At 52.5% G+C, this 13476-nt stretch overlaps 1 protein-coding gene across 1 annotated transcript; it reads left to right on the forward strand.

The window, feature by feature from the left end:
* Positions 1-8210: 8210 nt before the first annotated feature.
* On the forward strand, positions 8211-13476 carry CDK16 (cyclin dependent kinase 16; the record flags this gene model as incomplete). The annotated part of the gene is made up of 15 exons (XM_084259268.1): positions 8211-8507; positions 9117-9250; positions 9352-9477; positions 9560-9616; positions 9704-9818; positions 10428-10522; positions 10623-10685; positions 10922-11045; positions 11239-11359; positions 11466-11563; positions 11648-11753; positions 11835-11877; positions 12032-12122; positions 13282-13363; positions 13443-13476. Exons 1-15 carry the CDS (start codon positions 8306-8308, stop codon positions 13474-13476), a joined length of 1491 nt encoding a protein of 496 aa, XP_084115394.1. The 5' UTR covers positions 8211-8305.

The following is a 13476-nucleotide window of genomic DNA, read 5'->3' on the forward strand; positions in this document are numbered from 1 at the left end:
AGCTGTCTGGTTCAGGTGGTCACCCATAGGCTTCAATCCCACCCCTTCCTCCTGTCCTCCCTGCTTAGGAAGAGATGGAGGCACCTGTGAAGCCAGAGAGAGCAGGTACCATTTGACTTTGTTTGAATTGGGTTCTCATTTCACCTTCTCCATCTCCAGCTCCCACTCGTCTTACTGATGTCGTGAGGTAGTGCAGAGTAGTGTGTGAGCAAGTCCTTTCCTTCTCTCAACTTTGTCCCCTGTCTGTACAGAGGAAAGTTAGGGCGACAGGTTGGCTAGGACTTAGGGTGGCTTATGTCCTTGTGGGCAGATCCCTTCCCACCTGGCTTGAAGCAAAGGCCATGATGGCCTTTGCCATCATAGTTCCCAGTGCCGGGAATGCCAGCAGTGCCCTTAGTTCAACTTTCTTGCCTCAGGGGAGCCTAAATAGCTTTGCTAGACTGAGGAATGCAAGTGCCTGTGCATACTTTGCAATTTTTGTGAAAATATTTGACTGAGAACATCTATAGAATAATAGTCCCTTTCCCACCCTGCCCTGCCCCCTCAGGCCTGGTCTTCCTGTCCTGAGGTTTCCTACTTTTGAGAAGAGCCAGCTGTGGGTTGGTGGGTTAGAGCAGGCAGTAGGAGGTTAGCCATGGGCCCTACCAGGACTGTAGAGATACCCACGCTCTGTCCTTGGTCTTGACTGAGTACTTCAGAGTTTTGAAAGCACCAGTCTGACTTGCTTGAGGGTGCCATGCATACCTCTGTCTCCCAGCCAGACCCCAGCTTCTCTCTTTCACTTTCAAACAGACCTCTGATTGCTTCACTCAAACTTGGGTGTGAGAATAGCACCCTCTATTCCTGAACTTAGCCTGCCACACATCACAGCTTGTCCCCATGTCTGCTGACTGCTGGGTCAGCCCCTGTCGTGGGAGGGTGGGGATGGGGATATGTATGTTCTGCTAGGGTAAGACCCAGAATAGATAATAAGTTAATTGGTGCCATTCAAAAGGCCTGTGAAAGCCCCAGACTCCAGACACGGGGTTAAGTCTTGCTAGTCTTCCTCTCATGACCTTTCCCCTGCCTTGGCCTACTCTGCATGGGTGACCTCATCCTTCCATAATTCTTTGTTACACCCCACCAGGACATTGAGTCCTGAAGTGCTTTGTAAATTCTGGCATGTATTCAGTGGTGACCCTAGTGTCTGGGTTAAGTGGAGAGGCACTTCCTTATGGCTGCTCTAGAGTACCCCAGACCACGCCTCACCTGAGACTTCACACAAGTTTTATTCCCCTGTCTCCTTTCTCTACTATCTCAGCTCCTTCATGGTACTCGAGACAGCTTACTGTATTCCTCCCTTTACAACCCCAGATTCTCCAGACACCTCCATCCCTTCACTGCAGCTGCTGAATATCCTTGATACCTTATTTGAATTTGATACCCTCTTCTCATCAAGAACTTGTGAAATCTTGGGGCACCTTACTTAGTTCTTTTACACATACCATTTTACTTCTCTCATGTTCATCTACCATTATGACCGCAGCAAGATAGGACACCAGTGCTCAGTGGGTATGGATTGTTGGGTCACTGCACTGAGCACTCCACACCCAGCAGGTACTAAGGACGGGGTAACACGGTTGTCTCCTTTTGTCTCTGCTGAGAATATTTGCCATTTGGGCATTCAGCAATTGTTGAGTGCTGACTGTGCCAGGCACTATTCTAGGCATTGGCGACAGCCATGGATAAAAAAGATCCCTGTCCTGGGAGGGTGAGGATGAGGATATGTATGTTCTGCTAGGGTAAGACCCAGAACAGATAATAAGTGGTGCCATTCAAAAGGTCTGTGAAAGCCAGATTTGGGGATCTACAGTGGTGAGGTGTGGGGGCGGGGGTGTGTGTGCAAGTAGGCACTTTTAAATAGGCTAATCTGGGAAGGCTTCATGAACAAGGGGTGCTGAAGCAAGGACTTTGGAAGAAGTGAGGGAATGAGACGTGGATATCTGGAGGAAGAGCAGAGTAGGGAAAGGGAATGGCAAGTGCAAAGTCCCCAAGGCTGCTGGGGAGGCTGCTGGGTCATGTTAGAAGAGGGTTAGTTTGGCAGGAGCAGAGTAAGAAGGGTAGGAGATGAGATCTAAGACGTGATGGACCTGGTGGTCTAGCGCTCGGTGGACTTTTGTCTTTGTCAAAATATTTCCACTCCCGACATGGTCCTGTGAATCCTTGCTAGTGTGAGAAACTGAAACTAGCTGATGTGATAAGCTGCCATAAAGGAAAGTCCAGAAGAGGCAGAGAAGCTGAACTTTGGACTGGAGTGCAGGGAAAAGATATTCCAGAAGGCTTGCTGAAGACTACTGTCGAAGCTTGGTAACAGTTTAGTTTTCCAGGCAGAGAGGGCTGAGGGATTAGGTCAGCCCAGCAGCACATGACAAGAGGCTCCCAATAAATGTAATAGAAAAACCATAGCGTTGGAGGAACCGTGGGCTGGGCTCCGGAGAGGAAGAGGAGATAGTTGACAATGCAGAAAAACCCAGTTTGGGACTCATACACAAATGCTCGTTTGAAGCAGAAAACAGGCCCCTTCCCAACTCAAAGTCCCAAGCTTGCACAGTAATGCACTAATGATCCCCCTTTTCTGTCGTCTAAGCCTAGGCTCCACCACGTGAGCCTTGCTGAGGGAGATGGGCTGGGCCGAGGGCGGGACGAAAATAGACTGATTTTTTGAACAATCACCTTGAGCGATACTCAACCTATAGTGGGGTTGACGCGCAGAACAAAAAGAAGGGCCTGCCCTCCGTCGGGTGGAAGCCAATGAAAATCGGGCAGAGGCGTGGCGGTGGTGACAGTAGCAGCGAAATCACGCCTCTTCAGTCCTGCCACGCCCTTCATTCTTGCTCGGCCTCACCCCAGGGAGCAAGCCCGATTGGTTGGGCGATCACCTCGAAGGGCGGGACGGCCACACGTTCACACTGGGAATGAGTTAGCGGTGGGCGGGGTGTTGGGGGCGGAGGAAGGAAGCTAGGCGGGCGGGACTAGACTGTCTTATCTAAGGTGATAAAGGCCAATGATTCTCCTGGCCGCCTTTCCCAGAAGAGTCATCTTCTCGAGAACCTTTAAGATTTCAGCCTGCCGAGGCACCTCGAGGGACTGGAGCTGACTGCATCATCTTTTTCCTCCTTGCAAAAGTCCCGTTTGCCACCATGGGGATGTACCAAGTGAGACCGCGTAGGGGGAGCGAGTGGTGACTGACACGTTGGTTACTGGCTGCAGCCCACCCTGGCGCTAGCAAACTTCTAGTAAGATCGAAACTGAGTACTATAACCTCTACACTTTCCCCTGGCGCCGTTCTAGGGCCGGCGCCATACACCCGGGTGGGCGCGCAATGGCCGTGCCCCCTCCCGCGGCGGACGGGTCTCTTGGTACGTGCACTGCGAGGTGAGTCCCCTCCTTCCCACTTCACCCTGACCAGCGCGTGCGTGCGCATGCGCGGAGCGCGGCGCGCGCGGCGGGTGGGCCGTTGGCTGTTCCGCTGTGGGATCCGCCGCGTCTCCGTGAGCAGTCGGCTCTGAACCGCGAGCCGCCGTGAGCTCTCGGGTTCGAGAGGGCGCCAACGAGCCCGGGGGCATCGCCCGCAGCGGCCAAGCTCATGGCCGGCTGAGCGGGACGCCGCCTCCGCCTCAGCCACCGCCGCCGCCGCCGCCGCCTCCTCCTCCTCAGCCGGCGGCGGCCCGGGCCCAGCAGCCATGGCCGAAGACTACTGGGACGGGCGCCTGCGGCGAACAGGAGGAGAAAGAGGTCGCGCGGCCTCAGCCCGGGCCGCCGCCCCAGGCGCCGCCGCGCCGGCCTCGCGGCGCTGAGGTTGCTCGCGCGCCCCCGCCGGTGAGCGCGTCCTCGAGACGTGGGGTGTGGGCTACTTTTCCTCCTACTGACCCCACCCAGACCCCGGGCGGTGCCCGGGGTCTAAGCTGCTCCGCTGGCATGTGTCTCCTCCCCCCCAGCGAATTTCCCAGAGTGCACCGGGGCGGGGGGGGTCATTCCAGGCCTCCCTGACCTTGGCCCCGCCCTGGGCCGGGTCTGGGAGCTGGGGATGGAAGTGTTGCGGGTGCTAATGGGGAGCAGGGTGTTGGAAGGGACAGAGGGTGTGGAAGTGGGTGGCAGAGTGGCGAAAGACTCGAGATTTGCTAATGGGAGCTTGAGCTGTGGAGTGGTCGGAGCTTGTGGTAATAAAGTGTCTTGCCTCTGTGTAAGATTTGAGGCCCAGTGTGTGCTAATGAGTTGGGGGGGTGCAGGGCGATGGAGGGACCCCAGGGTATATGACGGGGTGGGATATCAGAGGAGTGCTGACATGTGCAAATGCAGGTATAGGTCAATAGAGGCCCTGTATGTGTTAATGGGGGATAGGGTGTAGAGGTACCAGGAGGTGTGCTAATAGGGTCAGGGCACTGAGGCCTGCTGTGTGATAATGAGGGTTAGGGTGGTGTTAATACTATGTATGTGTCCGTGAAGGACTGCAGAGTGCGAGGGTCCACAGTATGCTCAGGGAGGCAGTGGAAGACCTGGAGAGTTGAGAGCACGTACTGGGGGTCATAGCGCATGTGGAAATGGACGGTGGTATGAGGCTCAGTAAATGCTATTTGGTCAGGCCTGGAGGCTGACCAGAGCCTGCGCGAATGAGTATCAGAGTTGCGTGTCTATCTATATATGGGAGGAGGATCACTGGTGAGGGAAGTGTCTTACTTAGCGCTGTCAGAGATTTGCTGGTGTATTAGGGGTCAAGGTGGTGTGAGGTCAGTCTGTTCTTGTTCATGAGGAGAGAGATGAGACTCTAGGGTATGCTCAGATGGGGTAGGGTGCTATATGAAGTTCTAGTGACTGCTGATGTGGTTTTAGAGCCATGGAGGTGCTTAAATCTGTGCCAGCAGGGGGTTGGGGGGAGAGTCAGCATATTGAGGTCTGGAATATGCTAAAGAATGTTAGAACATTATGAATACACAGCGTATGCTTGTGTCCATGGATGAAGGTTATATTGAGGTTCCAGGGAGTGCTGGGGGAGGTGGGTTAGAGCTGTGGAGGAGATCTAGGTGCAATAAGGAGGATCAGGGCTGTGAAGGGAGCCAAATGTGAGCAAATGGGTTATAGTCGTGGAGGAGTTGAAGCGATGAGAAATAATGGACAGGAATATGTGAAGGTGTACGTTTGCCGAAGTGGGTTAGAGCCATGGAGGGCTGAGGTGGGCACTAATAGGGGTCCAGGCTGAATGAAGACCTGTGTACACTAAATCAGGTCAGACTGTGTGTTTGTGTGTCCCAGGGGGGTAGGGCTGAGTAAGGGTTCAGGGTGTGCTAATGGGGCAGCACTGTGTGAGATCCAGTGTGTGCAAATAGGGGTCAGGGTGAAGTGAAGGTCCAGCTTGTGCTGATGGGAGGACCTGAATATGCATTAGCTATGGTCATAGCGGTGGAGGGGTCTGAATGTGGGCAAAGACAGTCAGGTCAGGGATCTGCATGATTCACTTTGTATTAATGGGATTCAGGGCAGTGTGAAGGTCCAGTGAGTGCTAATGTGGGTCAGCTGTAAAGGGTCCCAAGTGCATGTTAATAGGGGACAGAATTATGTAGGGGATACAGTGTGTTAATGGGGAGGGGGGTGGTGAATGCTTTGGAGAAGCCAACAGGCAGCTGGGCCTAGGAGGAGGTCCAAGAATGTGGTTTAAGAGTTAATGTGGAGAAGCCTGAGTGTATGCTAACACAGCGCTGTGGGGCTTTGTATGCTGATGGGGGCTAGAGAAAAATGGGCAATTGCCAGTGCCAATGGCAGGTAAGATGTAAGGAAGTCTTCTTGAGGGTGTAGTGTGTTCTGAAGGAAGCAGGACACTGAGGGGGGCGTCTAGAATGTGCTTATGGGGGTCAGGCAGGATAAGGATGGTGTGTTCCTATGGGAATTAGTAGAGTGTGATGACTCTGCTCTCAGTGGCCAGTGTGGTGTGAGGTGGGGAGTGTCCTCAAAAGGATACTTTGAGAATGGGTGTGTATACTAGGGGGTCAGGAAGGACATGTGCCCTTTGAGTGGAGTTGTATATCCAGTTTCTTGCTCCCTCCACTATTCTGAAATGTATAAAGCTTAGAAAACTGAAATGATAACACTTAAAATTTTATGGCATATTAATAATGTTCGAGTGTTTCTGTTCATAGGGGCCCACCAGGACTCCCCTGCTAGGGGTGTTGCATGATACACAGATTTTGTACCTCATTGTCCTAAATTCCCCCCTCAAAACTGAACTCTGGAACATGTCCAGCCCTTGGGGTTTTCAATTAGAGGTCATGGCTCCTGGCTCCCTCCTCCTCCTCCATCTAGTCCTACTTAATTTCCCATTCCCTGCCATAACAGGCAAAGTAACTGAGTATCCATGCTCTACGTTTACAAGACAGTCTTTGGGAGCTGACTGTGCCTCACCTTCCTCAGCCTCTTGGCTCAGGATTTTTTTGTTGTTGTTGTTGTTATCCTGGAGTCTCCGGATGGACCTCATTTTCTTTACTGAGGTTTTTCTGCCAGGCTGGCCCCTCTACTACTGGGAGTGGTGAGGTCAGACAGGCAGAAGGGAGGGGTGAGGGGTGGTGGGGTGGGTGGGCCACCAGGGTAAGCACCTCATTTCAGGGTAACAGATGACCCACTTCTCCTGGAAATCAGCCTCAGCCTCATCATCTACCTCCTATCTAGCTCTACTTCCCTTGGGCCCAGAGCCATCTTAGACCCTACTGTGAGTCCAGATGGTTCCTGGGGCAGGTCTTTCCCCCTCCTTGCTGGCCCAGAGCCCAGGAGGAAGCAGAAGGTGGCTAACCTAAACCTTTTGGTGGCTCTGTTCCTTCTAGCAGCCCCATCTAGGTCATTACCCTGCCTTTGCCAGCATCCCTGGGTGCCTTTGCTGGGGTTGTTCATGAGTAGAAGGGACTTACCACCCTTGCAGAGGTTGGTCCTAAGCCCTCAGCCCCCTGATTGATTAATTTCTGACATAAGCACTTTTTGAGAATCTACTCTGTGTCAGTCACTGTTCCAGGTCCTCAGGATATAGCCGTGACCTAAACAGACAGAAATCTACCCTGGCGGAGCTGATCTTCTAGTTATGGCGGTGAGGAGACAGACAGTAAAGAATAACGAAACCAATAAGTAGATGGTGTAATTTCTGAGGTGGCTGTGAGTGTTGGGGGGGATAATTGACAGGATGAGGGAAATTTTAAATAGGTTGAAATTTTAAATAGGGTTATTCATGGAGGCCTCATGAAAAAGATGACATTTGAGTAATGGCCTGAAGGGGGTGAGGGAGGGGGTTATTTAGAAATCTGGGGAAAGGTATTTAAGGTGCTGGGAATAGCCAGTGCAAAGTCCCTGAGGTGGAACTGCTGGATGTGGTTGCAGAACAACAACTGGCAATGATTCAGGGGGAGGTGAGGCCAGAGAGGTAATAGGGTGAATGGGGTAAATATTATAGGCCACATTGAGAGCTGGGCCATTCATTTGGGGGTTATAAAGATGTGGTTCATGCTCTAGTGGAGGAGAGATGTGACTTCGCTTGTCAAAATCTGGATGGGGCCTTGTGGGTCCCAATCTAAATGAACATTTCCAACAGCAGCGGCCCTGAGGACAGCTGATGTGCTTTGAGATCCCCCCACAACCCCACCTGGTGGTTGGGTCTGAGCAGGATCCCCCCCACTCTTTTCTGCACCCCTCATCTCCGTAGACCAGTGGGGTAGTCCACTAGTCACCATGACGATGGTTGCTAGGGGGAGGCGGGAGCGTCCTTGAGGCTGTGAGGAGCATTCTGCCTTGGCAGTTGGGGGTGATGTGGGGCTGGTGGCAGCGGAACATGCCATTTTATGGGCGCTCCCGGGGCCGTCTCAGTGGTCTAACGGTCCCGGGCGAAACAATGGCTCCATCTGTGGCTGCGTCCATCACTACCGCTGTACCTGAGAGTGTCTGCTGTGGAGCCCTCTGCTCCTACAGTGATACTGCCACCTTAGGGGCCACCACTACATCAGTTGGGCCCTTGCCCTCAGCCAGCCACCCAAGCCTCAGTACTCAGGTGGGCCACTTAGGAGCAGGGTCCCTGGGGCTGATTGTAGGTGGGAAGGCACTCACAAGGGTCCCCCTCCACGCCAGGTTTCCAGGAATCCTGAAATCCAGGTTCCAGGGCTCCATAGTCACTGGGTGGATACTGACACAAGTTCATGTCAATACACCTAACTAGGTTGGCACGGGTTATAGGTGGCCAGGGTGTCAGGCAGATGCTGATGTGGGGCCCATCCCCATCCATACCCTTGCTCAGGTCGCCATGGATCGGATGAAGAAGATCAAACGGCAGCTGTCAATGACACTCCGAGGGGGCCGAGGTGTAGACAAGACCAATGGTGCCCCTGAACAGATAGGCCTGGATGAGGGTGGTGGCGGCGGCGGCAGTGACCTTGGAGAGGCCCCCACACGTGCTGCCCCTGGGGAACCTCGCTCAGGACGGGGCCCACTGAGCTCTGCACCAGGTGGGTCCACTGGGTACTCCCACCCCCAGTCTGGTCGCCAGTTGTTACTTCCCAACAGAGTTCCTCTTGGACTTAAGTTATTTTCATTTTCCTTTCTCCATTTTTCCCCCCCTCCCTGGCCCCTGTGGGCTCTCTTCTCTCCCTTCCCTGCCATCCGCACAACACCTTCTCTCTGTCCATCTGTGCCCCTTTCCTTGACTTTGTGCCCAGCCTTAGGGGAAGAAAGGCTGTTCTGCCTGCTTCAGCTGCCCCAAACCTCCCTCCTCCTCCACTCTGCAGTGGCCCCCTCGGGTCGCCTGGCACCTGCCTGCCTGCCCTGGTTCTGGCTTCCCAGGACTTTTGGCTATCTCTGCTGCTGCTTGCCCACTTGGCTCTGGGCCTGCCACAGCTCCAGCTCACCCCTGGAACAGGGTGCTCTACTGTGTGACTATTCAGCCTGTCCTAACCAGTCTCAGCCTCCCTAGGCCCTGTCCCCTCTCCCTGAGGAACTCTAAGCTGCTCTGGGGGCCATATGCAGACATAAGATGAGGGAATGTGTTACATGGGCAAAGGGGTGTCCTGGGGCTCCTGACCTCACCTGACCTTCCCTCCACCTGTCCTCACTATCAGAGATTGTACACGAGGACTTGAAGATAGGGTCTGATGGGGAAAGTGATCAGGCTTCAGCCACGTCCTCAGATGAGGTGCAGTCGCCAGTGAGGGTGCGCATGCGCAACCATCCCCCGCGCAAGATCTCCACTGAGGTGAGTAACCCACTCTCCAGGAGGTGGTGGGGCTGGAACAGAGGGCTGAATCTGGGCAGGTGGAGCTCATGGTACAGCTATTCACCCATTTTGCCTTCTAGGACATCAACAAGCGTCTGTCACTACCAGCTGACATCCGGCTGCCTGAGGGCTACCTTGAGAAGCTGACCCTCAATAGTCCCATCTTTGATAAGCCCCTCAGCCGCCGCCTCCGCCGTGTTAGCTTGGTGAGCATTTTCTATTACTTCCTTCTCTTTCTCCTGCCTTGTCCCCTCTCCTGAACCTGCTTCTGCCTCCTTTACCACATAGTCCGAGATTGGCTTTGGAAAACTGGAGACCTACATCAAGCTGGACAAGCTGGGCGAGGTGAGGGACAGCCCAGGAGGCCCATGTTGCAGATGGTGGTCAGTGGGAACTCCCTACTGCCTCAAACTCTTCTTCCTCATCCTCCAGGGTACCTATGCCACTGTCTACAAGGGCAAAAGCAAGCTAACAGACAACCTTGTGGCACTCAAGGAGATCAGACTGGAACATGAAGAGGGGGCACCCTGCACCGCCATCCGGGAAGGTACAGACCCCAACCCATCTGCTCCAGATTCCCTGGGCTTTCCTCATGGTGAGAACAGATACTGGGGGTTCTGGAACTTCCTTCTGACACACTGGGCTTCATGGGAGAGTTCCCATCATCCACATATCCAGGTGGCACTCAAGATAGCCAGGATTCCAAACAGCAAGTTTGGAGAAGAGGCAGGTGAATGATTCTGAGCACCTCTGAAAGTGCCTACCAATTACGTGATGTGATAGTTTCTAGTCAGAATACCACATGGAGTCAGTATGAATTGCGTAGACATTGAGTGTGCAAACTCAATTTCACATGTAGCTTTCAGCCTTTGTACTGAGGGTGGGAGTAAGACCCTTTCCAGAAACCAAAAATGGGTCATGAAAAATCTAGTGTCACATAGCCTGTTGCTGCAATCCCAGCTTCTTGCTCCACCTCTTCTCTCTGAGTTTCCACTTCTGGAACATAGGGAACATGTCCCTTCCTGGCATCAAGTGGGTTAGTTGGTGGCTGTGAGCCACCACCTCAAACTGCTTGGGGCAGGAAGGAATCCCCAGGCTTGTCTCTGTCTAGTGCTCATCCTCGACTCTCTCCCTCCTATCTCCATGCTTCCTGCAGTGTCCCTGCTCAAGGACCTCAAACATGCCAATATCGTCACGCTACATGACATTATCCACACGGAGAAGTCCCTCACTCTTGTTTTTGAGTACCTGGTAAGGTTGGATGGCAGTGGTCCCAGGAGGTGGAGGTTGGGGAGATGACCAGGAGCCCCAGATATGATACTCTTTCTTCTCTCTGCTCTTGTCTCCTCAGGACAAGGACCTGAAGCAGTACCTGGATGACTGTGGGAATGTTATCAACATGTCCAATGTGAAAGTGGGTGTGGGGCAAGAAGTAGGGGCACAAGGGGACCTCCACTCACCCACTCCACCCCACAAATCTAGAAATGAGCTTTTCCCATTTGACTTTTTTCCTGGGAACCCTTGAGGGCACTGGGACTCTGTTCTCTGGGCTTAGTGTCTGTGTTTGGGAGTGGGAGGGGGAACATTGCCCACTGGGGGTCAGGCTGCTGCTTACGCTTTGATCTCTGCTTGCTGTTTCTGGGTACCCAGCTGTTCCTGTTCCAGCTGCTCCGTGGCCTGGCCTACTGCCACCGGCAGAAGGTGCTACACCGAGACCTCAAGCCCCAGAACCTGCTCATCAATGAGAGGGGAGAACTCAAGCTGGCCGACTTCGGTACCCCAGCCTCCCCCTTCTTGGCATTGACCCGCTAGCCTTACTCTCTCAACCTCCCCCTTGCCTCTGCCACCTAGTCTCAGTCCCTTTCAGCATCTCCAGGCTTTTAGGACACCCCCAGACCCAACTGTACTCTCCCCCAGACTGCCCAGGACCTCCTCAATTCCAGGTGCCCCTTCTCTCCACCTATCAGGCCTGGCCCGGGCCAAGTCAATTCCAACGAAGACCTACTCCAATGAGGTGGTGACACTCTGGTACCGGCCGCCTGACATCCTGCTTGGGTCCACAGACTACTCGACCCAGATTGACATGTGGTGAGGACAGGTGTTAGTGTTCCAGAAGCCATGTGAATGGGGGTGGGTCAGTCATAGTCCCCAACCAACCAACTTCCTGCCTATTTACTATGCCTCCCCTTCCCAGGGGTGTGGGCTGCATCTTCTATGAGATGGCCACGGGCCGGCCCCTTTTCCCGGGCTCCACGGTGGAGGAACAGCTGCACTTCATCTTCCGCATTTTGGGTGAGGAGACATGAGCCCTAGGAGATGTGGGGATGTGCAGGGAGGCCCTATGAGATGCTTAGGGTAACTCATCTTCTCTACTAGGAACCCCAACTGAGGAGACATGGCCAGGCATCCTGTCCAACGAAGAGTTTAAGACATACAACTACCCCAAGTACCGAGCTGAGGCCCTTTTGAGCCATGCACCCCGGTGAGGCTGGTGGGTGGGCGGGTGTTAGGGGCCAGAGTGCCCAAACTCCATTTCAAGCAAGTCCCCTTCTCCTTGTGGTAGACTTGATACTGACGGGGCTGACCTCCTCACCAAGCTGCTGCAGGTGAGACCATCTTCCTCGGGTCAGCCTTGGGTCAGCCTTGGGGGGCAGGAGGCTTAGGTATGGGGAAACAGGGAGCTTTTGGGGCAAGGACTAGGGTTGGGAGGAAGAGAGGCCTACTTATTGAAGGTGTCATTACTTGTCCTCGCACACCCAGTTTGAAGGTCGAAATCGGATCTCCGCAGAGGACGCCATGAAACACCCATTCTTCCACAGTCTGGGGGAGCGGATACACAAACTTCCTGACAGTGAGTGCAGCTGGGGAATGGACAGCTCGTGGGGAAGCACGGGGATTAAGACTGCTGGGGAATAGGACTGCTGGGGAATAGGATTGCTGGGGAATAGCTGGGCAGGTCACATAGGGCTCTGGGTTAAGGGGGTACATTTTTGTGATGTGTTTATTACAAAAACGTTTATCTTTCACTTCCTTTTACCTTTTGTGGAAATTTTCAAACATACATAAAAACATGCAGCATCACTGTACTTGTTTTTAAGTAAACATTTCCATGTAAAATAGATTATAATATTATATACTGAGACATTAACAGATCATAAGAATGTAACAATGAGTTTTCACAAATGAAACATTCCATGTCACTGATACACAGATCAAGAAACAGGATGTGCAGCTTGTGACTATGCAGGTGCCTCTCTTTTTTCTTTCTCCTTTTCCTAATAAACCTGTCCTTTTAAAATCTTAAAAAACAAACAACAAAACAGGATGTGAGAAGCTCCCCAAGTGCCCTCTCATCTCCTTCAGTTACCCCTGCTCCCCTCCCCAGGGATTACTGCTAGTTTGGCTTCCAACAACATGAGTTTTCCCAGCTCTGCTCTACAGAAATAGAGTCACACCAGGTGTTCTCTTTTTATATCTGGCTTTTAAAAACTTTTTAATATGTACACTTGAAATTTTGATATATATTAGACCAAATAATGTGCTCAAGTATTCATGGCCAATGTGGTTTTTAACTATATTCCCTCTGATTATTTTGAATCAAACCCCAGACATGTCATTCATCTATAAATAATTTTAGCGTGTATCTCAGATATTTCTTAAACATAACAATATCATCATCATAGCTAAAAAAAATTGGCCCACTTGCCTTATCTCCCTATTGGATTAATCTAAATCAAATCCCAAACACCATCACCTAGATTTAACAGGTGGTAATTGCAAACCATTATTCCGCTTGACAAAATTAATAGTGATTTCTTGGTGTCAGTGTAATATGGTCTAGATTCCGTTTTTACTAGCTGTGGTTGGTTTGTGCATGGCGTTATTTGACAGATAAAAGTCAAACCTCAAAGAAAAGGCAGCTTTTCCTAATTCCCACAATGGGGCCAGATGGGAGGGGGTCCTGGGTAGCCCCATGTGTCATTCCCCACTTCGGCCTCTTCCACCCACAGCTACTTCCATATTTGCACTAAAGGAGATCCAGCTACAAAAGGAGGCCAGCCTTCGCTCTTCATCGATGCCTGACTCAGGTAGGTGTGGCCCTTGCCCTCTTCCCTGCCCACCTACCTGCTTGCCCACCAACAGCCATCGCTCTGCTTTCCCCTGCAGGCAGGCCAGCTTTCCGCGTGGTGGACACCGAATTCTAA

The sequence above is a fragment of the Talpa europaea genome (genome assembly GCF_964194135.1).
Source record: "Talpa europaea genome assembly, chromosome: X".
In the NCBI taxonomy this organism is placed as follows: Eukaryota; Metazoa; Chordata; class Mammalia; order Eulipotyphla; family Talpidae; genus Talpa; species Talpa europaea.